The sequence below is a fragment of the Hoplias malabaricus genome, chromosome X2, assembly GCF_029633855.1.
Source record: "Hoplias malabaricus isolate fHopMal1 chromosome X2, fHopMal1.hap1, whole genome shotgun sequence".
NCBI classification, from domain to species: Eukaryota; Metazoa; Chordata; class Actinopteri; order Characiformes; family Erythrinidae; genus Hoplias; species Hoplias malabaricus.
Genome location: NC_089819.1, coordinates 23710303 through 23736187, shown reverse-complemented (window position 1 = coordinate 23736187; position 25885 = coordinate 23710303). Strand labels below are relative to the sequence as shown.

General features: G+C 42.2%; 3 protein-coding genes across 3 annotated transcripts in view; 2 read left to right on the top strand and 1 right to left on the bottom strand.

Moving 5' to 3' along the window:
* The window catches only part of LOC136677349 (chondroitin sulfate proteoglycan 4-like), a 33004-nt gene extending 24376 nt beyond the window's left edge, over positions 1-8628 (bottom strand). Inside the window, exons 1-2 of the mRNA XM_066654876.1 lie at positions 8491-8628; positions 3267-3430 (exon numbers count right to left, since the gene is read on the bottom strand). Coding sequence (XP_066510973.1) covers positions 3267-3430; positions 8491-8548 — 222 coding nt within the window. The 5' untranslated portion in view covers positions 8549-8628. The remainder of the gene's footprint in view (positions 1-3266; positions 3431-8490) is intronic.
* A 2134-nt stretch (positions 8629-10762) lies between these two features.
* On the top strand, positions 10763-21892 carry LOC136677350 (uncharacterized). The gene is made up of 10 exons (XM_066654877.1): positions 10763-10779; positions 10883-10958; positions 12466-12508; positions 12792-12941; positions 14171-14291; positions 14603-14815; positions 14934-15017; positions 16594-16735; positions 16855-17017; positions 21552-21892. Coding segments are annotated over exons 3-10 (1110 nt in total). The 5' UTR covers positions 10763-10779; positions 10883-10958; positions 12466-12506; the 3' UTR covers positions 21787-21892.
* Positions 21893-22942: 1050 nt separating this feature from the next.
* Positions 22943-25885, top strand: part of LOC136676233 (WD repeat and FYVE domain-containing protein 3) — a 100256-nt gene continuing 97313 nt past the window's right edge. Inside the window, exon 1 of the mRNA XM_066653084.1 lies at positions 22943-23145. The gene's annotated coding sequence lies outside the window, so the exon portion shown is untranslated. The remainder of the gene's footprint in view (positions 23146-25885) is intronic.

Below are 25885 nucleotides of genomic sequence, written 5' to 3'. Positions count from 1 at the left end.
CACGGAGGCTCAGGTTCGTTGGTGGAGGCAAAAAATATTCAAATGCCCGGTTCGTATCTTGGAAAATTTGTTAGTAGAGGTTCCACTGTACTAGCTTTTTTAACTTTTTTTTGTGATTAATTTTTTTAAATCAAAGACAATTGATTTAATAAAAACACTAATAATATAAATACAATAACATTGTGTTTATCTTACATTGATTATTTTATTTTACATTTAAATATCCATTATTAAAAGCTTCAGTCTCAAGAATGAATAAGGTATTTAATCGCTATTAGCCTCAGAAAATTGTGCAATTTGTTTTTATTTAATGATCGACAGCCTCGTTTTTACATCTAGAAGTGATAGATGATTAGATATCTGATGATAGGTGTACTGTACTCCAGAAGAGCAGAAAAGGGATATATCACAGTTCTGGGATCATAGTCAAAAGGAATGAGATATGCTTTTGTTCAATATACCACATGGATCAAGCCCCACGGCACTATTCTTACACTTACACTTACACTTTCTAAAGAGCCCTGTTCACCGCCTGCTCCTTTAAATGATAAGGAATGATTTTACCGGTTTAGCTCTGTTCTCTTCCCTATAGATCACATTTTTGCTGGTTTTGCCCTGTTCTCTTATTTTTCTTGTCTCGCCCTGTTTAACCTCGTCTTCGCTCCCTCAGATAAACGCAGGTCCAGTGCTCTGAGGTGAATATGTACATGACACATAATGCTTATTGGTATCGACCCAAAATCTAATGAACCGTTTCTCTATATGTGGTGCAGAGAAATGAACGACGAGTGCAAATACAAGTTAAGATGTTCCATTAATGCATTAGGCATTCTGACATAGCAAAGAACACCATTTCCCGGTAGATTTTAATAAGTGTGTCAGGCTGAGACAGACTTGTCAAGGCTTGTTGAATAGCTGTGAGCTTTTGTAAAGAGGAAGCAAAGCCAAACTGAGATGCCTTCAGAGACAAGGGCATCCGAGCCGAGCAGTGGTTAGCCGTAAATTCTGTGCATCCTGAGATGATCCGACAAAAGTGCTTAGCTTCTGAATCTGCCAAATACATACAAAGCTAAGACCAGTGGCCTTTTTGTCCATTCTGCCCTTGGACAATGTCCAGAGAAGAGCTTTTCACTTGACTGACACTTAAATAAACACAAGTAAAATCCTTTCTGTGGTACAAAAGCTCCTCTGCATCTGTAGTTCTCCTGCTGATTTCTTCTGACACTGCTACAGTAGGCAGCCTTTATTAGGGCCTCAGAAGCAAGTCTTCCAGCACTAAATGTATCTCCTTCTCTAGCGATGCCATCATAGCTCACATTCTTCAGCGTCTGAAATAGTGTGAGCACAGGGCTTCTAATATAAACCGTATAATGTAGCATAAGACTCAAGAGCAGAGATTTGGGCTAAAGATATGAAGCAGAAAACCCACATAAAAAAGGTTGTGTTGCTCAGCTGTTATTTTTATTACTCAGCCACTGTGTTAATTTCCCCAAGCTAATATCATCTAGGGGTGTAAGTATTGGACCCCACAGTACTGGAATATAAAGCAGTGGAACTGTGTTCTCAGGAGTGGTACGGCACCATCCAATATCAGTACCTGACCTCAGATCTCTATATTTACATTTAGGGCATATTCTCAGACCCAGGCATCCCACAATAACTTTGCAGGTGAATATTTTTCACCTGGAATTCATGTATGGAGATTAGGCCATTTGCTCAAGGGCATCTCAGTTGTGGGTTGAGGGAGGAGGACAGCAATGTTCCTTCACTCCCACAGTTCGTCGTGAGAATCAAGCCAGCAACCTTCCAGTCCCAATCCCAGTTCTCTAAACGTTAAGCAACAGCTGTGTACACTGTAAAAAATGTCTGCAAATTTTACGGTGAAAAACTGTAAAACTACGACAGTAAATGACTGTAAACGGCCAAAACACTAATTTTTACATCTCTTTACTGTAAAAAAAATACATTATTTCACTGTTAAATGTACAAATCATTAGGGGCGGTACAAGTGTTCAAGGACTGGCAGGGGCTGAGAATAGTTAGCAAGCTCCCAGCATGCCTTGCTGCTTCATATTTTCTGTGATTTTCAGAGTTTCTTTGTTTTTCTCTGTCTTTTTAATTTTTTGTTGCATTGGGATGATTATCATGTGTATTTGTGTGTGTGTGTTTGTGTGTGTGTGTGTTGTGAAGAGATGTGTGTTGGTCAGGAAAGTCCACCATAAGCCTGTGTTCCGAGTGCTGTAGTGTGGCGCCCAGATACGACACATTTCTTTCCTCCTTATATATAGGATGCTGTTTGGCTATATTTAAATATGGCTATACCTCCGTCTCCATTTTCTTGTTTGTCACACTATTTACATGTTAATTTTATGGCAAACCGATGTTTCTTTGTTTTTTATGTAAATACTATGGGGTATTTTACGATTTATATCTGTTTTTTAACAGAAAAGTACTGTAAACAAAACAGTTATTGAACGTAAAATGTATGATTGCCAAAAATAATGCTATAATGTCATATACATTTTGATCATATATTTTACAGTGAAAATTTGGCAACCACAGTTGTTGTTTTACCGTAAATTTTATTGTTTTTCTTTTACAGTGAGCAACTTGTCCCTTGGGGTGACGCAGCGGGTTAGTGTCACAGTCACACAGCTTCAGGGACCTGGAGTTTGTGGGATTGATTCCCGCTCCGGGTGACTGTCTGTGAGGAGTGTGGTGTGTTCTCCCTGTGTCTGCGTGGGTTTCCTCCGGGTGACTGTCTGTGAGGAGTGTGGTGTGTTCTCTTTGTGTTTGCGTGGGTTTCCTCCGGGTGCTCCGGTTTCCTCCCACAGTCCAAAAACACACGTTGGTAGGTGGATTGGCGACTCAGAAGTGTCCGTAGGTGTGAGTGTGTGAGTGAATGTGTGTGTCTGTGTGTTGCCCTGTGAAGGACTGGCGCTCCCTCCAGGGTGTATTCCCGCCTTGCGGCCAATGATTCCAGGTAGGCTCTGGACCCACCGCGACCCTGAACTGGATAAGGGTTACAGATAATGAATGAAAGAATGAACTTGTCCCTTAGAGTGATTCTGAAGGTCTGCACTAAATCTACCACCAATGCCTGATCCATCTATTTCTTCAGATTCTCTGAGTTGTACATCCACCTGACTTGACTGTAATGAGCTGCATGAAGTGACTCACATCCCCCAGCAGCTGGAGAGTTGTAATGCGTGTCTGGAACAGCATCAGTGGTGCAGTGTGTGAGTTCCGAGGTGTTCGTGACTTGCCTGCAGTCGTCCGGAGGTCAGCTCCAGCAGCATGTAAGCATTCTGTCCCGCGGCCAGGAAGAGTACGCCGTTCTGGCTGGAGGAGCGGAAACGAACATGCAGCGTGTTATAACTCAGCGACTCCACTGCCTTTAACTGCACGAACCCATCACCGTAGAAGGAGGCTGAAGCAGAGGAGAATATTAAGGGCTTGTTAATAGGGTCATGTTGATGATTCAAAGATAAAAAATAACATTAAACCTTTATACAAATTTTCAGCTTAGGAATTAGCTATTAGCCTTAAAATTAAATAAATAAACTGAAGCTAAATGCTACAGGCCTGATGGCACCATGGAGGAACACAGTATACACTGGGGCATGCGCTGGCATGCTTCCCTCTGACAAAACCCCGTTCCCAGCATGTAACACTGACCTGGACACATGCTCTCGACCCTGTTTTTCATAAAGAGAGACCCTGGTGACAGCTGTTTCTTCTCTGACCCTATGCCAGGCCCTGTAATCACCCCATAATGTGTCTGCACTCTCATTTACCCTTCTGCAAATGTTCCTCAACACTGCTTAAACACTCCAGGGCCTTCTTAATTATTGACTTGTTCACTTGGACCATTTCATTTAGCATGGATGGATGGATGGATGGATAGTCATCCAGAATTTAAAGGCGTTCTACAGTAGTGTACGTCCACCAACCCAGCCCATTTGTGTGATTTCACAAAAACCTATACATTTACTTATATTTACGTGGTCCAACGTACAGCAGTTAAGCGCTACTCGTTCAAGCTGAAGGTTTATGATGCATAACACAGAGGGGATTTGTGACTCTTTGTTGTTCATAAACCCACCCATATGTAATAAAGGAGATCTTAAGAAAAATAAAAGAAAGAATTACAAGAAAAAAATAGCATATAAGTCTTTATGAGCTAGGTCAATGCATAACATTGTTTATAAAATGGTAATACCATGTTTTTATAATGGTATAATTGGCCCACAAAGCTGAATATGTCGGCACTCTTCAAAGAAATACATGTATCTCCATATTTTTGGAATTTAATTCTACAACTTTATTTGACACCGCAGCTGTCCTCCGTATTATGTGTAAATTTCATGATGAATGGACCAATAGATATGCTCCAAAATTGCTTGAAATTAAATGTTTTTGCATTGACTTCCACTGAAAGTTAAGTAAATGGTTTTTTTCTTCTGTAAAGTTACTGTTTTGAGATACATTTTGTCTTTAAACGCTGAAATCCAATAAGTTGTAACTTAAAAATAACCGAACTCTGTAACCAATCACTTTGATTTTATCTTCTTTAACTGTTTAAACCAGTTTAGGTTCATTATGGTTTCGGAACCTAGACAAAATCTTTGGGTGCAAGGCAGGAACACACCCTGGACATAGCACCAGTCCGTCATGGGGTCCCCCACACACTCACACATTTACACCTGCCGAGTCACTCACACCTGTGAACAATTTCACACACTCACTCAGTCACACACACACTCACCCAGTCACTCACACACACATCTGTGAACAATTTCACACACTCACCCAGTCACTCACACACACATCTGTGAACAATTTCACACACTCACCCAGTCACTCACACACTCACCCAGTCACTCACACACTCACATCTGTGAACAATTTCACACACTCACCCAGTCACTCACACACTCATCTGTGAACAATTTCACACACTCACCCAGTCACTCACACACTCATCTGTGAACAATTTCACACACTCACCCAGTCACTCACACTCACATTTGTGAACAATTTCACACACTCACCCAGTCACTCACACACTCACATCTGTGAACAATTTCACACACTCACCCAGTCACTCTCACACTCACCCAGTCACTCACACACTCACATCTGTGAACAATTTCACACACTCACCCAGTCACTCACACATTCACCCTGTCACTCACACACTCACCCAGTCACTCACAAACTCACACCTCTGAACAATTTCACACACTCACCCAGTCACTCACACCTGTGAAAAATTTCACACACTCACCCAGTCACTTACACTATCACACACTCACCCAGTCACTCGCACACTCACCTGGCCACTCACTCTGTCACACACTCACTCACATCTGGGGAACATGTTTCTGTGAGAGGAAACTGTAGCATCTGGAGGAAACTCAAACAGACACAGAGAGAACACTCAAACAGAACACGCCTTTGTTTATTAAGGACTGTGTGCGCATCTTCACTTATCACAGATTTTGATGATGAAGTTCATTTCACCAGGGCACTTCTATCTGAACTTATTAGAGGAGCTTATTTTAAACAATGAACTGTTATGAAAGGACATCAGCTCCCAACATTCACAGCACACTATAATAACAAACATCATCATCATCATCATCATGATCTTTGCCCCTTAATCCATTTCAGTGTCGCGGTGGCAACAAGGCGAGCAAAGAAGCCCATGCGTCTCTGTCACCCCGCAACATCCACCAGCTCCTCCTGGGTGTTCCCCGGGCGTTCCCAGGCCGGCCAGGAGATATAACCCCTCCAGCGTGTCCTGGCTCTACCCCGGGGCCTCCTTCCAGTTGGACGTGCCTGGTATACCTCCAGTGGGAGGCATCCTCTTCAGATGCCCGAACCACCTCAACTGACTTCTCTCAAAGCGAAGGAGCAGCGACTCTACTCTGAGCTCCTCGCCTGATCACAGAGAGTACGCCCAGCAACACGTCGGAGAGAGCTTATTTTGGCCGCTTGTATCCGCGATCTCGTTCTTTCCGTCATTACCCAGAGCTTATGACCGTAGGTGAGAGTGGGGACGTCAGCTCTCTTTTCACCACAACGTTCCGGTACAGTGACTGCATCACTGCAGACGCTGCACCTGACTTACGGTCAATCTCACCATCCCTCTTCCCATCACTCATGAGTAAGAACACGATATACTTGAACTCCTTCACTTGGGGTAGGTTCTCACCCCGTACCTGATGGGAGCATGCCATCTGTTTCCAGGAGATAACCATGGCCTCAGACTTGGAGGTGCTGATTCGCATACCGACTGCCTCACACTCGGCTGTAAACTGCTCAAGTGAACGCTGGAGGCCTCCGTGCGAAGAAGCCATAAGAACAACATCGTCTGCAAACAGAAGAGATGCCACCTCCTGAGCCCCTCAACGGAAGCCTTCCTGTCTCAGGCTATGCCTCGCCACCCTGTCCATGAACATCAGGAACAGGAGTGGAGATAAAGTGGAGAATATCAGGAACAGGAGTGGAGATAAGGCACAGCCCTGACGGAGTCCAATGCCGGAGTCCGGAGCGACCCTGGCACCCCATACTCCCGCAGCACCTCCCACAGAATCTCTCGAGGAACACTGTCATTTGCCTTCTCCAAATCCACAAAGCATGGAGTGGAGTTGCAAATTCACACACTCCCTCAATCATCTGTGAAAAAGTAAAGAGTTGGTCCATGGTTCCACGGCCAGGACGAAATCCGCATTGTTCCTCCAAAACCCTAGGTTCAACTATCGGACGGATTCTCCTTTCCAGCACTTTGGTATAGACTTTCACCAGGAGGCTGAGAAGATGCCACAATAATCAGTACACTTTCTCCGGTCCCCTTTTTTAAAAATAGGAACCACCACCCCTGTGTGCCAATCCAAAGGCACCGTTGCACTTGTTTACAGTGTTGACTTTCCAGTGCATTACTGCTTAAATATGCACTGTAAAGTAATACTTTGTCTGTGTCATGTAGCTGTAGTGGAGAGCACTGAGCCAAAGAAGTTATTTCTATGAAAAACAAGAGGCTGAGAGACAGGAGGACGAACACAGGGCTCGTCATGTCATCGAGATTAGAGACCCTGTCTGACTCTGTGGTGACTGTGTGAGCGCATAGCTCTGTCCAGCTGTAGGAAAAATATCTGAAATATGTGAATAAGGCATGTGCCAATTTGCAAAGATTAATAACGTGATAACTACCATAAATAACAGATCACAATACTTTCACAATGTTTATTAACAGAAATCATTATATATTTAATGTTATCATTTAACAACAATTTTGTTTTATTTGTCTCATTGTGGGTATAAAATAGTTATTGACAGTTAATAAACCATACGAATCCATAAGAATCTTGTTATATTCACTTACATTTAAAGTTTAAACATTGTGTTCCTTCTCCTATAAATATTATATAAACATATTTGGAGCTACAAGGCATTTTGGCAGCAGTAATATAATTTGAAATGATATAAATCTTCTTTTTTTGTGAGTTCAGTGATGACACATTGCTGTTATCAGACAGTTTGGCTATAAATATAATATATGATTTATTTTATACAGATAACCTTTTAACATTTACTTATTGGTGTAAACATTTCCAGGCAAAATTCCTGACACATAATATACAGTAATATATCCTTTATTAAATCTATATATAGAAAAAGGTGGACATATATAATATGAAGATATTATATCCATTATAGCGTTTTGTTGCTATTGGTTATTTTATATTTTAAGTAATCAGCCTTAGCCTTATTTAAAAAAAAATGAATAGCATTTAGGACTAAAGCATTCAGATATTCATTAAAATAACAAAGAGTTTTAGGGCACAGTAATAATGCTATATTTATCTGATATAAAAACAGGCATAACATAATAAAAGTATTTCCACATAGACATCATACAATATCTCATAATACATATCAATATATTATGTCTGTTGTTGTTGCTCATTTTATTTTTACGACAGGTGTCTTTTAACAGTTAATTACAGCTGATTTACATTGTTTTTCTTCTTTTTTTTATTTTCTAACCCACTGTGGAGCAGCACTGTATAAAAGGTGCTGTACAAAGAGCTCCACTTACTACATAAAATGATAAAGCTATATTATATTTGTGTAATATATTATTCATTATAGGTTTTATCAGTAGAGTATTATTTATTTAACTCCTGAAACATGTATTAAAAGCAGTGAAGGTTATATTTGTTGCTGTACAGTATTCCTGTGGACTGAGGTACACAAACTGAAATTCCCATGCAGTTAGGTAATGTGTGTCATATATTCTCAGTATTAATGCTAATCCTAAATAGCAGGGTAGCCACTCAAATACACACTTTCAGGACAATTCTGATAGCTAAAACAAACGAAGAGAGCAGAGATGTGAGCAGAGCACACCTTTGCAGCAGCTCTTCTCTTTGTGTGAGGTTGTTGGAGGTTAGAGGAAAGTTTGAAGAAGCTGTAACTCACCCCCGTGTGTCAGTGCGAATAAAAGCGCACTCAGCCCGAGGAGAAAAGCAAGCTTCATATTTAAACGCCGTTAGACGTTGTTTTCCGAGCGGTATTCCTCGCGGCTGAGGGCCATTTTTAGCTGTGAGCTGTTTTTACCGCAACCCCGACCTCTCCACTTTAAACTCCATTAAAACAAACGGAGTCTCGCTCCCCTTCACTGTAGCTCTCCGCTATAGCCCCGCCCACCCGGGCTCGGTCAGCCCAGAGCACAACGGCGCATGCGCACTCTAGCTGCAGCTAGATAGATAGATAGATAGATAGGGAGAACACACCACACTCCTCACAGACAGTCACCCGGAGGAAACCCCTGCAGACACAGGGAGAACACACCACACTCCTCACAGACAGTCACCCGGAGGAAACCCACGCAGACACAGGGAGAACACACCACACTCCTCACAGACAGTCACCCGGAGGAAACCCACGCAGACACAAGGAGAACATACCACACTCCTCACAGACAGTCACCCGGAGGAAACCCACGCAGACACAGGGAGAACACACCACACTCCTCACAGACAGTCACCCGGAGGAAACCCACGCAGACACAGGGAGAACACACCACACTCCTCACAGACAGTCACCCGGAGGAAACCCACGCAGACACAAGGAGAACATACCACACTCCTCACAGACAGTCACCCGGAGGAAACCCACGCAGACACAGGGAGAACACACCACACTCCTCACAGACAGTCACCCGGAGGAAACCCACGCAGACACAAGGAGAACATACCACACTCCTCACAGACAGTCACCCGGAGGAAACCCACGCAGACACAGGGAGAACACACCACACTCCTCACAGACAGTCACCCGGAGGAAACCCCTGCAGACACAGGGAGAACACACCACACTCCTCACAGACAGTCACCCGGAGGAAACCCACGCAGACACAGGGAGAACACACCACACTCCTCACAGACAGTCACCCGGAGGAAACCCCTGCAGACACAGGGAGAACACACCACACTCCTCACAGACAGTCACCCGGAGGAAACCCACGCGGACACAGGGAGAACACACCACACTCCTCACAGACAGTCACCCGGAGGAAACCCACGCGGACACAGGGAGAACACACCACACTCCTCACAGACAGTCACCCGGAGGAAACCCACGCGGACACAGGCAGAACACACCACACTCCTCACAGACAGTCACCCGGAGGAAACCCACGCGGACACAGGGAGAACACACCACACTCCTCACAGACAGTCACCCGGAGGAAACCCACGCGGACACAGGGAGAACACACCACACTCCTCACAGACAGTCACCCGGAGGAAACCCACGCGGACACAGGCAGAACACACCACACTCCTCACAGACAGTCACCCGGAGGAAACCCACGCGGACACAGAGAGAACACACCACACTCCTCACAGACAGTCACCTGGAGCGGGACTCGGACCCACAACCTCCAGGTCCCTGGAGCTGTGTTGGTCCAAAACAAGAAGGTAAAAATCAATAAACACAGCACATCTCTCCAAATCATGTTCCCAACACAATGTAAAATAAATAAAAAAAACTAAGTACGTTTACAAGTGAAGTCAACCTGTTCATTTTAGCACATCTATTTAAAAGTAATAAGATTTTCTTCTGAGAATATTTTGCAAAATATAAATGTGTGTATAATTACTTTGGTACACTGATGTGGTGGTGCTGTGTTAGTGTGCGTTGTATGCAGGGTCACCATATAGGGGACACTTAGAGTGATTCTAAGGGCCTGTGACCGACAGCTGGTCAAATGTCTTATCTTTTTATTTGGGCATAAAATCCTTATTGGTTCCTATGTTTGGATCAGTCACAACAGTGCTGCTGTCATTATAAACGTCTTAGAGTCACTGCTGGACTGAGAATAATCCAAAAACCAAATATATCCACTACCCAATATCTGTTCTGTGGTGGTCCTGTGTAGGTCCTGACCATTAAAGAACAGAGGGCGGAGCAACAGAGGAACTACAGTCAGAAACAGTACAACTACAAAAAAACTAAAAAAAAAAGTGGACAGTGAATATAACGAGGGCGTGGTCATTATCTTATGGCTGATCAGTGCAAACAGGTAAACGTCTAAGAAATTTCAATTTTCGCCTGTTGAAGTTTGACTGACGACCACCGGGCCAATGGAAACGCTCAATGTAGATCTTGTCCCGCCTACGTGCTGACTTAAACCAATTAGCTTAAAGAAACGGAGTCTACGTCACCAACGACAATACACTGCCATTGCGGATATGTTCTCTCTGAGTACGGTGAAGCCTTCATTCCCACAGAGAAAATAGGTTTAAACAGAAATACAACTGCCTTTAATTTGCTGCTAATGTTCCATTTTCTTTTTTATAAACGTTAGTCGCTGAAATGTTAAAGTTATACACTTTGACGTGGGCTTTCTGTAGTGGTTTCTGACCTTTTTCGTACGTGTGGTGGTAAGTTGTAAAAATAACGTAATTCAAATTAAACGGTAAGCCTCTGACCGTAATTAAATATTCTTCGTATGTTTATGATAGATATTCACTATTCTATAAGCAGTTATCATCAGATTTATTTAAGTATATGGACTTAAGTGCTGGGCTGGAGAGATATGGGAAACAATCTTTAATTCCTCTATAAAATAGCTCATTTAAATGTCTAAGAATAGTTTTTTCTCGATGATTCAGAAACACGAGATAGCTAAACACTAGCAGAAATTATAATTGTAATCCAGAACTCATTATCCAACATCTGGACTTGACCCCATGCTCTTGCAGCTGAATGCCATCAAATATACAAAGAAATATTTCAGTATCTAGTGTAAAGTCTTCCCAGAAGAGCAGAAGCTGTTATTGGCCTTGTTGCAGAAACAAAGACAAACTATCTATGTATCTGTATACACTTGACTTTAGGAGGAATGTCGGACAAGCAGGTGTCCACAAATACTCAGACACTAAAGAAACATTTCTGAATTTTACCCACTTTACTCCAAGTAATTATAACCTTTCTCTGTGATGTTAATTCAGGTGGATGTCATTCCTAATTATTTTAATATTAAAAAAAACTTTTAAAAAATGTATTTTATGTTTCTGTGTATGTATCAGCATTGGCAGACGTGTGTAGGAACATTGTGAATATCGGTGAATCCGTTCACCTTTTACCCTGCTTACGTAGAATCATACACTTACATCCATCCATCCATTATCTGTAACCCTTATCCAGTTCAGGGTCACTGTGGGAGGAAACCGGAGAACACACCACACTCCTCACAGACAGTCACTCGGAGGAAACCCACGCAGACACAGGGAGAACACACCACACTCCTCATAGACAGTCACCTGGAGGAAACCCACGCAGACACGGGGAGAACACACCACACTCCTCACAGACAGTCACCCGGAGGAAACCCACGCGGACACAGGGAAAACACACCACACTTCTCACAGACATTCATCTGGAGGAAACCTATGCAGACACAGGGAGAACACACCACACTCCTCACAGACAGTCACCCGGAGGAAACCCACACAGACACAGAGAGAACACACCACACTCCTCACAGACAGTCACCTGGAGGAAACCCACGCAGACACGGGGAGAACACACCACACTCCTCACAGACAGTCACCCGGAGGAAACCCACGCGGACACAGGGAAAACACACCACACTTCTCACAGACATTCATCTGGAGGAAACCTATGCAGACACAGGGAGAACACACCACACTCCTCACAGACAGTCACCCGGAGGAAACCCACACAGACACAGGGAGAACACACCACACTCCTCACAGACAGTCACCCGGAGCGGGACTCGAACCCACCCTCCCCATACACTTACAATGTTTCATTATAAGCTAAAGAGATTAAACCATCAGAAGTGATATTCACATGTTTATTATTCTGCCATAGTTATGTCTGCCCTGATGTCTTGTATTTGCTCTTTTCTGCCATCTCATGTAGGTAAACCTTCGACGACCACAAGAAGCACTTTACATATAAAAATGTAAGTTAATAACTTATGTTATGGACAGATGTAGGGGTCCTAGTGCCTTTGAGCATAAGTTTTTTAAGGTGGCTACTGCATGAAAAGAAGGATGGGTATACAGAAAGTAAATTCCATGTCCAGAGCCTAATTTTTCTGGACACAGACATTGAAGTGTGTGTATACAGCTTGTAATATCTCTTTTATAAAACACTAGAGCTATGTCCTTGACCTAACACCATCATCAGATCTCACTGAAATGTACACACATCAGTGGAGTATTGATACATATTTTTGTTTTCAGGATTGGGGTCAAGTACCATGTGGCCCTTCCAGTGGCTGCTGGTGTGCTGTTTGTGGGCCTTCCATACAGCATCTCCTTGGTCGTCCAGTGTTTGTATGGCTTGCCCAATAAGCCAGGCTACAAAAAGTATTTAGAGGCCATCAAACCCAGGTAAATGGTTCAACAATATGAACAAGCTTCTCTTCATTGTTGGGATTATATTGTTACTTACTACAGTTACTTATAACATACCCTGCATTAGACCTGCAGTAGATTTGACTAGATTCTTCGTGTGAGTCTTTGTTTCCCTACACATCACATTTCTGTAATATCAACATTGGAATAATTATTAGCATACCATCCCTTTATGGACAGATCTCCTAAATGGTCAATTTGAATGGGTGGTAATGGGACAAGATTTTTTGCCAAGTACATTTTGGCCCATTTCTATTGGTCAGTTTATTATGAAATTTTAATACAGTGCAAATGGCAGCTTGTTAAAACAGAGAAAGATTAGTCTTATAATAATGGGGGTGTGTAGGAGTGGTCAATGAGTAAGGGATTGAGGTATATGCACGAGGCTTTATTACAATAACTTAAAGGAAACTAGACAGAGGGACACTAAACACAAGGGCTAAACTATAAGCAGGGCTAAACACTAAACATTAAACAAAGCTAAACACTAAACACAGCTAAACATTAAACAAAGGTAAACACTAAACACAGCTAAACACTAAACAAAGCTAAACACTAAACACTAACCATTAAACAAAGCTAAACACTAAACATTAAAAAAGCTAAACAGTAAACAAATCTAAACACTAAACATTAAACAAAGCTAAACTCTAAACATTAAACAAAGCTAAACACTAAACAAAGCTAAACACTAACCATTAAACAAAGCTAAACACTAACCATTAAAAAAGGCTAAACACTAAACTAAGCTAAACACTAACCATTAAACAAAGCTAAACATTAAACAAAGCTAAACACTAAACATTAAAAAAGCTAAACAGTAAACAAATCTAAACACTAAACATTAACAAAGCTAAACACTAAACATTAAACAAAGCTAAACACTAAACAATGCTAACACTAAACATTAAACAAAGCTAAACACTAAACATTAAACAAAGCTAAACACTAAACAAAGCTAAGACTAAACATTAAACAAAGCTAAACACTAAACAAAGCTAAACACTAAACATTAAACAAAGCTAGACACTAAACAAAGCTAAACACTAAACAAAGCTAAGACTAAACATTAAACAAAGCTAAACACTAAACAAAGCTAAACACTAAACATTAAACAAAGCTAGACACTAAACAAAGCTAAACACTAAACAAAGCTAAACACTAAACATTAAACAAAGCTAAACACAAACAAATCTGTTCCTTAGGAGAATATATAGTTTGACAAGAGCTCTGCTGGAAAAGCTGAAGTATCTGCAGTACAGCAAGCTGTATTTCCAGTGGAAGTCATGGTACAAGAATGCTGACAATAATAAGCATTGCGTGAAGGTGAGTCTTTTTCTTCCCGGTAAGCCCCTGTATGAGAGGCTTTCGTCTTCTGTCATCATCAGTAATGAATGTGTTATAGACATATAACCTGAGACATGAGAGCACTGATATGGACGGCTTGTTTTATTAAAGCTGACAGGACCTCATACGGTATGATTTAATCTTTCAGTGTCAGCAGAAAATACATCCTGCATCCTGACGTTTGATTATTTCGAGTTTAATTTGTAATGCTCACATGATGTTTTTACACAGATTAAATGAGACGCTGTCTCTTTCAGTATTTTTGTTTCTGACCGTTTTCTTGCATACAGGGCATCACCTTTGGTCGCAGAGGCAACAAACTTGACTTGTACCATTCACCAAGCATGGACCCATCAGATACTGAGCTAATTCCAGTGGTAGTGTTTGTATATGGGGGAGCCTGGGGCTCAGGAGAGAGGTCCACATACTGTCTCCTTGCTCTGCAAATGGCCAAAGAGCTTGGTGCATCTGTAATTTGCCCTGATTATTCAATATATCCAAAGGTAAGCTGCGTGTTTTCAATCCTCATTGATTTGTCATTGCTTGTACTTTCTGAAATTCCAGCCATAGACTGATGTGACTCATACCGAAGCATTTACTATAAACTGTGCTTCTACGTAGGGTAATGTTTTAAATATGGTTCAAGACATATGTGACAGTCTGATATGGGTGAGAGAGAATGGACATTCCTTCAATCTTGACAAAGTGAGTAGCTGATTTCTGTCAAGTTATTACTGTTACTTCTTATATACAAAATGATTCTTATTAGTTTCAATTACGAGAGCGATTAATGTCTGCTATGAATGTTAAAACATTTATACACGCTTATGAGTATTTGGGTTTCCTTTATTTTTAGCCTTTTATGTGTGTAATGAAGACACGGGATTATGCAGTCGCCATAAAATATTGAAGTTATCTCATATATTAATTTCTTAAAGGGGGCGGCACGGTCACAGTCACACAGCTCCAGGGGCCTGGAGGTTGCGGGTTCGATTCCCGCTCCGGGTGAATGTCTGTGAGGAGTGTGGTGTGTTCTCCCTGTGTCTGCGTGAGTTTCCTCCGGGTGACTGTCTGTGAGGAGTGTGGTGTGTTCTCCCCGTGTCTGTGTGGGTTTCCTCCGGTTGACTGTCTGTGAGGAGTGTGGTGTGTTCTCCCTGTGTCTGCGTGGGTTTCCTCCGGTTGACTGTCTGTGAGGAGTGTGGTGTGTTCTCCCTGTGTCTGCGTGGGTTTCCTCCGGTTGACTGTCTGTGAGGAGTTTGGTGTGTTCTCCTTTTGTCTGTGTGGGTTTCCTCCGGGTGCTCCGGTTTCCTCCCGCAATCCAAAAACACACGTTGGTAGGTGGATTGGCGACTCAAAAGTGTCCATAGGTGTGAGTGTGTGAGTGAATATGTGTCTGTGTTGCCCTGTGAAGGACTGGCGCCCCCTCCAGGGTGTATTCCTGCCTTGCGCCCAATGATTCCAGGTAGGCTCTGGACCCACCGCGACCCTGAACTGGATAAGGGTTACAGATAATGAATGAATGAAGGAATTTCTTAAAGGGGAAATGTGAAGAAACGACTTGATCAGTTGATGTGTATATTAATTAGGGGCTCTGTAAACTGTGAATTAAAATCACATGGTCCATTTCTGTGGCATGCCTGAGTGAGAAAACATCGGATAAACTGCGGTGTTCAATTTTTTTATTGCCCTGTGAAGGACTGGCGCCCCCTCCAGTGTGTGCTCCCGCCTTGTGCCTAATGATTCCAGGTAGGCTCTGGACCCACCGCGACCCTGAACTGGATAAGGGTTACAGATAATGAATGAATGAATGTTGAATTTTTTGCTGTGTATAACGTGGAGTGCTTGCACTTTAAAATTGTCCTGTCCCCTCAATTCCAGTCTCAGCACTGGACCAGCATTTATGTGAGAGCACAAAAATGAGGTTAAATAAGAGCACTGAGTAAAAACTGACACATGAGAACAGAGAAGAAAAAGAGCCAAGTGAAAAACCAGAGCTTCTGCTCCTGGTGACTCACTGCTGTGCACTGGGGGCAGGGTAAATGGACGCTCATTATCATTTAAAGGAACAGTTGCTGGAAGAAGTCATTTTGAACAGGGCTGATTAGATGGGGAGAACGCTGCCATGTGGTTTGGTCCTTGTGGTATTTTCACCAAAGCAGGTCATAGATGTTTTATTAAGACACAGACCTGTGGTAACTTGTGAGCAAGAGGTATAATATGTACCTTCTAAAAGTAGCTTATTTAGCTTTGTCTATATTTTTCTTTATGTTTCTGTGTGTAGGACAACATTGTGTTAATAGGCCATTCAGCAGGAGCTCATCTGTGTGCCCTGACCATGTTGCTTCTGGTGGAATGCGCAGAGGAGTTGTCCATTGATCAATTCCAGCAGAGAGAAATTACAAACTCAATTAAAGGGATGATAGGTAACTCCATTTTTATTTTACCGTTCTTGCTAGAGAGCTGAGAGTGACTCTTATTTCAGTGTTGCTTTTGTTGCCTGTGAATAAGGAAGCCATTTTATTATTGTCTTTCTCCACTGCAGGTTTGAGTGGCGTGTACGATGTCATGGACCATTATCAACATGAGCAAACGCGAGGGGTGGAATACGTCTCTGCGATGCACAAAGCCATGGAAGGCGAGGAGAACTTTGAGTATTACTCCCCTACACTTCTACTTCAGAAACTGAACAAGAACCAGTTAAAAAGGTATGAGCTTTGAGCTAGAAGTGAGAATGTCTTGTGGTTCTCATGATTAAGAATTAAGTGATGAAGAATATTTTTGTGGACATATGGATATTGTCCATACTTCAAAAACATTAATACTTTAGTCTAGGTCACATTTCCTTAGGCTACATGAGCCCTACATAAGCCTCTTTATAGGGTTATTCCAGCAAATGGCAATTTTTATAAGGCTTTCTAGGGTGAAACTACTAAAGCAGATTTTATGAGAACTGATACTTAGTAGAATAAGCCTTTATAGATGTTTATATAGATTTATTTAATTTGCCTTAAAAGATGTATGTAGATTTGTTGTTTTTGCTCCTTGGCTCCCCCTGTAGTTGCAGAGTGCAATTTACTTTTACAGCACTGACTTGAAACCAGTGGGGGAGGGGAGGGGAGGGTGGGTTCCTATCTTCCTCCAAAACTTACAGAATTGCAATGACATAGGCTCTATTCTCCCTACTACAGGTCAGTGAAGCATCACAATGATTGTGAAGCTGTAACTTTAAAGGCTAAGCACCAGCTCTATGAAAGTGTCAAACAAATAAATACAGTGGAGTTTGAGTTCCTAACTTGTGTTTATTGATAGTCAGAAAACATGTTATTTCTTACTAATTCAAGGAATAAGGTTTAAAAGAGCGTTGGTCCCCCCCCCCCAACGGTGTTGGGAAACTCTAATAGGCGTCTTGCCTGTGACGTAGATGGTGGACAACAACTCTAGAAGTTGCACTTAATTTAATGCAAAATGAGGAAAAGGTGTGTTGTTTTTGGCTGCAATCATTCAATGTACAGTGGGACATCTGTGCACAAATGGCCCAAAGATCCCAAAATATCCAGAAAATGGACTAAATTTGTCCACTTTAAACGGGCACTTTGGAAAGGACCATCCGCTCACTCCGTTATCTGTAGCTCATTTCACTGGCGCTTTTCCAACAATATGGGCATGTAAGGACACCAACGAAAGGTGTTCAAGAGCCTCTGTAACATGGAGGTAAACAGGGTAAGGACACTCACTTCGCCTGTTTTAGTTGGTGTTATTTAACGTTAGCTTGACTTGCTAAACTCGGTGGCTCAGATTATACTCGGCTACGTAGCTGCATTATGGAGGTTTATAGTGTCGGATGAATTCGAGTTCGACTTCGATCACATTTACAAGAATAACGGTACCTCTAAATTTGAGTTTAGCTTATTGCTCGGCTATTGTCATGAATAATGTTGGTTATTTAGCTAGCTAGATACTGTCATAACAGTCAGTCATAACGGTGTTTTACCGCGGCGTTGTTCAGCTGTTGTCCACCAGTGACGTCACGGTCGCGTTCAAGAATTTCCGTAGCGAGCTCGGGTTTTTCCGTCAATTTAATAAAATTGTCAGTTTTAAAGCAAATTAAGCAGTTATTTTCATTTTAATTCATACTTATATCTGTCAGTAACTACAATAATGTGAAATATTCATGGAGGTCCATTAAGTGGTGCTTAGCCTTTAAGGTAAAAATACCACCTAGTTTAGTTTAAACAGATCAAACAGAGCATCACACGTGAGGAGACAGAACAGACGTGTCACTTTATTATTCCCCTTAGAGCAATTGCTTCTCTACATTTAACCTATTAGTGGTAGTGAATACAAAAACATATACTACTGAGTAATTCTTCACATACACTAGGGGCAGCAAACACACACACACAACTAGAGCAGTGGGCTGTCAACAACCTAGGCACCTGAGAAGTGGTTTTGTGGGTTTGGTCGTGGATTAACTTGTTTCCTGTCGGTCCTGGGAATTAAACAGTCAACTTTTCGACCTCAAGCTCACTTCTCTAACCTTATGGCCACAGCTGCCACAAACCAAGCAAACAACAAATTACAAGATAAGTATTAAAACAAAAGGAAATTAGATTAGAGAGTCAGAAGGTGCAGGACTTTTGTAATGAATGCAGTATTTATTATGGAGCCAGTGAAGATTTAGAGAGCAGGTGTAATGTGTTTGTGTGAGCAAGCTGTGAGTGAGGAGATGAGCCGCTGACCTTTGAACCATTTGAGGTTTGTGCAGTAAAGAGGAACTGATGCCTGCTAGGAGAGAGTTGTATTAGTCAAGATGGCGTTTCAGAGAGCAACGGTCAAACTGAAAGAAAGATGGTTATAAAAAAGGGACTTGAGAATTACATTTTAATGTAAACTATGGCACACAATGGTGATGCCCAAAATTACCTTTTCTTTACAGGAGAACTCCTTCTTTACTTGTAATGAAGTAAGACAGTTTCTGTCTTTATTATATTCATGTCTCTCGTCCAGAGGGACTTCAAGTCCTTTCATGTTACAGAGCTAGAGTAATGCAGTGTTAGGTGTCTTGCCCAAAGACAGTTATTGGTGTAGAGTGGGGTGGTTACCCACTACACTACACTACACCAACACTTGAGGTTTTCTTTTGGTTCATTCTTCAAGGAAGTTTCTCCAAGTTTCTTCAAGAGTTCAGTTGATTCAGTGACTGTCTGTGAAGAGTGTGGTGTGTTCTCCCTGTGTCTGCGTGGGTTTCCTCCTGGTGACTGTCTGTGAGGAGTGTGGTGCGTTCTCCCTGTGTCTGTGTGGGTTTCCTCCGGGTGACTGTCTGTGAGGAGTGTGGTATGTTCTCCCTGTGTCTGCGTGGGTTTCCTCCGGGTGACTGTCTGTGAGGAGTGTGGTATGTTCTCCCTGTGTCGGCGTGGGTTTCCTCCGGGTGACTGTCTGTGAGAAGTATGGTGTGTTCTCCCTGTGTCTGTGTGGGTTTCATTCTTCAAGGAAGTTTCTCCAAGTTTCTTCAAGAGTTCAGTTGATAGAGAAAAATCTTGAAGTACATTTAATTGAAAACAAAACGGAGTTGCATTATAAATATATTATTAAATATGTACACTTTTACAAATTAATAATTTGTAATGTCTAAGGACTTCTGATTAGATTTTGGAGTTTCAGAATGAATGATTCATGACTAAGAATGTGGGTAGCACTTTAATGATTGGTTGGTTTTTAAAAAAAAAGGTTTTGCTGAAAAAAATGTGCTGAAAATAAAAGCTTCCCTTTTTTTCAGATTCACACAAGTACCTTGGTGTCTGCTGGAACGCATTGACTCATTGTTTATAATTAAACATGTCTCTGACTCTACAGCGGTGCTAGCCTGGGGTTTAAAGTACTAACCACAATGCCACCACCTGCCGCCAATGTGAATTATAGTAATAACTGCAATGACTTCATCCCCTGGTATTATCAGTGAGGTGGTTTGAGCAGAAGTGTGACGATGGCACCAAATACGTCAACATGAATGATACAACTTTTGCTTAAAGACATTTCCAGAGCACATAATAACTCAATTTAATGTATTTTCCCACAGATGCAATGCTCTAAAGGTGCCATATTTAAAGCAGCACTAGGTAAGATTTTATCTAAAGTAACAGCTTCAAAATCATAGCGATGCTTCGCTGAGCTGTAATAGGGAAAATAGAGCCTCTGTCATTGCTACTCCAGACTCAACACTGCAGAAACTGCAGTGTAATTTTTGGCAGTTGACAGTATTCCACCCATCCACCACCACTAGTTTTGATTTCAAGACAGTTCTTTTAAAGCAAATTTATCAAATCTTATGTAGTGCTGCTTTAGTGTTTTCTGTAAACATCTTTGGTTCTTGAAAAGTGCTGTACAAATGCCATGTATTCTTCTTCTTAGTATTATTATTATTTTTGATTATTTTAGAGGGCGACACTGTGGTGCAGCAGGTAGTGTCGCAGTCACACAGCTCCAGGGTCCCTGGGTTGTGGGTTTTAGCCCCTATCCAGGTGTGAGGAGTGTGGTGTGTTCTCCCTGTGTCTGCGTGGGTTTCCTCCCGGTGAATGTCTGTGAGGAGTGTGGTGTGTTCTGCCTGTGTCCGCGTGGGTTTCCTCCGGGTGACTGTCTGTGAGGAGTGTGGTGTGTTCTCCCTGTGTCTGCGTGGGTTTCCTCCGGGTGACTGTCTGTGAGGAGTGTCGTGTGTTCTCTCTGTGTCTGCGTGGGTTTCCTCCGAGTGACTGTGTGTGAGGAGTGTGGTGTGTTCTCCTTGTGTCTGTGTGGGTTTCCTCCGGGTGACTGTCTGTGAGGGGTGTGGTGTGTTCTCCCTGTGTCTGCGTGGGTTTCCTCCGGGTGACTGTCTGTGAGGAGTGTAGTGTGTTTTCCCTGTGTCCGCGTGGGTTTCCTCTGGGTGCTCCGGTTTCCTCCCACGCTCTAAAAACACATATTGGTAGGTGGATTGGTGACTCAAAGTGTCCGTAGGTGTGTGTGTGAGTGTGTGTGTTGCCCTGTGAAGGACTGGCGCCCCCTCCAGATTGTGTTCCTTCCCTGCAACCAATGATTCCAGGTAGACTCTGGACCCACCGCGACCCTGAACTGGATAAGGGTTACCGACAATGAAAGAATGAATAAATTATATTTTAGACAGTTTTGAGACAACTGCATCCATATGGACCCTCTTGTCCCATGGCTGTAGCCCTCATTGACATCTTTGCCTTGTGTCAATTCCTGCAGAGTCCCTCCAGTTGGATTACTCCACGGCACCAGTGACATCATCGTTCCAGTGGAGTCATCACTGAAATTCTCAGAGGCTCTCACGTCTCACTCTATCACAGTTTCCCTGTATCTCCTGCCCAAAGTGAACCACACAGAGATAGTGACTGACCTAATGGCACCTGGGAGGCACTTCTTTCACACAGTGTCTGGCTGCATCAAACAAGAGTACAATAAATTCATTAGACCATGTTAATGTTAGTCTTGGAATCTCACAGCTGTTATTACCTGCAATACGTGTATTTTTCTGTTGGGACCTTCATCACAGTTGTTCAGAATTCTTTTTTCAAATAAATAAAATAAAATGCACAAATTTGTTTCAAGGTTTTGATGTCTGATTTTTAATAACAATATTTATGTATTCATTTATTAGTTTATTTTATGTATTTATTGAATATCAGTGAAAATGGACTCAATTACATAGATTTGGGGTCATATTAGGGTATAGCCATTTTTGTGGTCCCAAAATAACGTCTCTTATTATTATAACTAATTTGTGAGGGGTTTACTCAGTGGGCGTGACGCTATGTAAATTGTTAAACTAAGGGAACTGTTAAATTGACGGGACACCTTATCATAAGGGAATTAACAGGTTATTTTAAGTTCCAGAGGCTTTATTATCATTCCAGCTATACACACATGCACAGTGAACAGAGAATGTTGCCCCAGGAACATGGTGCAACACAGAACACGGGTGCAGACACAACAATGAGGACAGACAGTGCAATACTTTCAAGGACAAACAATAAATACAGGGCTGACACACATAGAAACGACATTGCAGTGACAGCACTGAGTAATGTTAAATTATGTAAACACATAACCTGCTTTGACATAGAAATCACATGAAAAAATGTAGTCAAAGTTAGTAGCCAGCGCAGTGATTGTATGTTATTGCTTAATACAGTAGCAGCAGGTAACGTTAGGAGAAAAGAAGTGAAACAAATACAGTGTCTCTAAATAAAGGGAGGGATCAGATGTGTTGACCTAAGCCTGAAGACTGGTTTGGATTAAGGGAACACTAGGTAAAATTAGCTCATTTTGTTTTGGCCTTCTGCGTTCGCAGTGTGGAAGGAAGTGAGGCAGGGTGGTAGTGGTCGTCCTCTAAAAGATACATAGTGTAGTTTCTGCAAGTGCTGAGACCGGTGTGGCAACAACAGAGTCCCTATTCTCCCTATTACAAGCTAAAAATACTAGCTAGTGTTTCTTTCACAGTATGGTGAGGGGTGTACAGGCAGAGCTGTAGTGCTGTAGCCGTCCAGCAGGTGTCGCTGTTTCCCGTGTGTTTTCCTGAGCTGAGCAGCAGGGCTCGGTGGGCGCCCAAGAGCCTGAGCGGCGCTGGAAGAGAGAGAGGGGATCTCTGTGTTTGTTGTGTTCGGGATGGCAGGGATTAAACATGGCTTCTAGCTCCCTTCTGCGGAGACGTGAAACACTGCGGCTAGTCCTGAGTCGGTCATGGACGGAAAGGGGACAAGGAAAGCGCCGTTAACGCCGCGTATTTAGAGCCAGTGTTTACGCCCGGGATTTAACCGACATTTATCCTATCGCTGCTGTGGTGAGTTAACGTTAACGTTGTCCATTGATATTGAGAGGGACCGAGTAGGGGGCAGCTCGGTTGGCTTTTTCGCATTTTTCCGAGACTGTAAACGTCTCAGTGCGTGCTTTATAGATTTGGTGCGGTCTACAGAGCATTGGCTTTGGCTTTTGTCAAGGGAGTGCTTCAGGAAAGGGGAGGAAAAGGCTGGTGGAGGTGGAAAAAACTCGGCGTTGTGGTTTGGTTTAGGTTAGCTTCGATAGCATCTCTGTCCCTGCGCAAATGGACGAAAAACAGCTCCACAGAAGCAGGCATTTTGCTGGTTTTTGATCTATAACAACACACTTGGGATTCAGGTAAATCTTCCTTGAACTAGGAGTGCTTGTTGTATTTATTTACCAACTGTCTGTAGCAGAAACACAGCCATTTACACGGCAGCTAGCCTCAGTAGCCTGCTAATAGAATTGTGATAGTAGTAGTAGTAGTAGCCACTGTCTAATGTAATTGTACGTTGGAAATTGTCATCTGCTAGTAGTTACTCTGCCTACTTAAAATTAAGATATATATATATATATATATATATTAATTAAATTAGAAGCCTTGCCTGTTAAATGCCTACCTTTCTTTACAGTTAACCTGCTCAATTTGAAGGAATAACCTTATAGACCCTGTGTGTCCAGCTCCAGTCTGGGCCCAGTGTTGGTTTATACAGCTTCATATTTTCCTGTTATTATAGAAAGAAAATAACAGAGTCAGAATCTGAGTATTTCACAGACATAGGAAGTTTGTCACACCAAAAAGAGTGAAATCAACTGAGTAGATCACAATGTGTAGGAACCAGGAGTGTGTTTTTATGAGCATAATCTGAGGTAACTTACTATTACTATCTGTTATTTACAGTTGTGTAAAAGAGCACTATTGGACGTAAGAGTTGGCCTGCAGTATGAGAACTCAGAGAGGTATTATACATTTATTAGATGGTATTAGACTAGTAGAAGTCTCATCTCCTGGCCCTGGCTGGAGGTTTTTATACACCTCTATGTCCCCTTCTTATTAAAGAATGTAAATATTAAACTTACACTACATTGCAAGTGTTCTAAACCATCAGCATCGATTTCAGGACTGAAGGATATGACTCAGTATCTTGGAAAGGTGCATTTTCATCTCAGCTCGTCTCACATCCACTGGACGCCCAAAACGTTCGTAGGCATCCGTTAAAACCAGCGGATTAAGCTCTATTTTAACAGGCACCCATTTAAAATATGAAACACAATGGGATACTCTGGATCATCCAGCTGCGTGCGTACGACCCTGAGTTCACCTTGTTCAGTGTCAAGTGTTGACTAGAGGGGTATGGATCCCTCCAGAAAGAGCTGGGAGCTATGGAGGCTTGGAACTGCATTTTCTGGAGAGTTATGGGGGATGAACGTCCCGTCTAACTCTTAATATTTGAAGAAATATTCACAAACCTCTGGCCCTGTAGTTTGTTATGGCTCCTAAGTGCTACATTTTTTTAATGTGATTTAAAATGGAGAGCAGTAGGCTTAACAAGTAAGTTTATTTGGTAGATGTCTTCTTCAGCCAGGCCACAGGCCGATAGCTGCGTCTAAACAAAATATAGTCTAGCTACAGTCTGTAAAATTAGCCATCTAGCACAGCCAGACACTGACCACCTTAGTGTCTTATGTGCTAAGTCACTGCAGCAATATCCCTTCATTCCACAGTCATAACATTGGATGTGTTCCAGGACAAGGATACCATGCTGCTCAAGAACAGGCTGTGGCCCAAAATACTTACCACCACCCTGGAGATGTACTCTTGGGCTTCACTGTTTCAGACTAGCATTGGTTACGACTTTATATTGGGCTTATTGCCACCCCTGCACCCCCTTTTTAGGGGGTTGGGGTTATCCTCAAGTTTCAGTTTCTACTCTACACATCAGTACTGATTTGCTGTGACCCCTTATAGAGCAGTGAACCTCAGACCTTGTCATTTCACAGAAATAGAGGCATACAAATGCATTCGGCACTAGCCCTGTGGTAGAAGGGACTAGATTAGTGAGTTTTAAATGCAGATCTAGCTTTGTCACGGTGTTTGGTCTTGGTCCTGTCATCTCTTGGACAAGTTTGAAAGCAGCCTGTACTTTTGAGGTCTTTCCATGGAACATAAACAACACCAACTTAATAAGTGTTTAATATTTGATGCCTACTTGGGAATCTACAAGTCTGTTATTTAAGAACCAGGCCTGTCATTTTATCACTGTATGATGCTCTTAACAGATTATATTATGGTCTGTTCCTCTGTTTATTTTCAGTAGAGGCATTAAAGAATGCAAAAAAAACGTCCGTAGGTTGTATATATTTGTGTTGACTGCCAGGCTTGATCTTGTGAATGGATTTCTGAAAGTGCTGCAGTCCTCCGAGATTTACTCTTGTTTTTTTATGATGTGCATCTTACACTGACATGTTATACATTAAAAAACATGATTTCATTATTCCAAAGTCTTTGCTGTTGCAGCAAAAAAAGTCTGGCCTTTGAGCACCAATGATTTGCCATTGGAGCTTAAAATGACTGTGTGCTAACAATGAAACTAAGCTGAAGAGAGACAGTTCCCTTTCTGTTTTTCAGTGGTTTTCAGTGGCTGCTCTTTCAGATGTTTCCCAGTTCATATGTTTAGACAATCTTTAGGGGATCATCTACTTTTCTTCTGACACAGAGCGACTGGGTAGAGTAGATTGTACTTTTAACTCTCTGGGTTCTT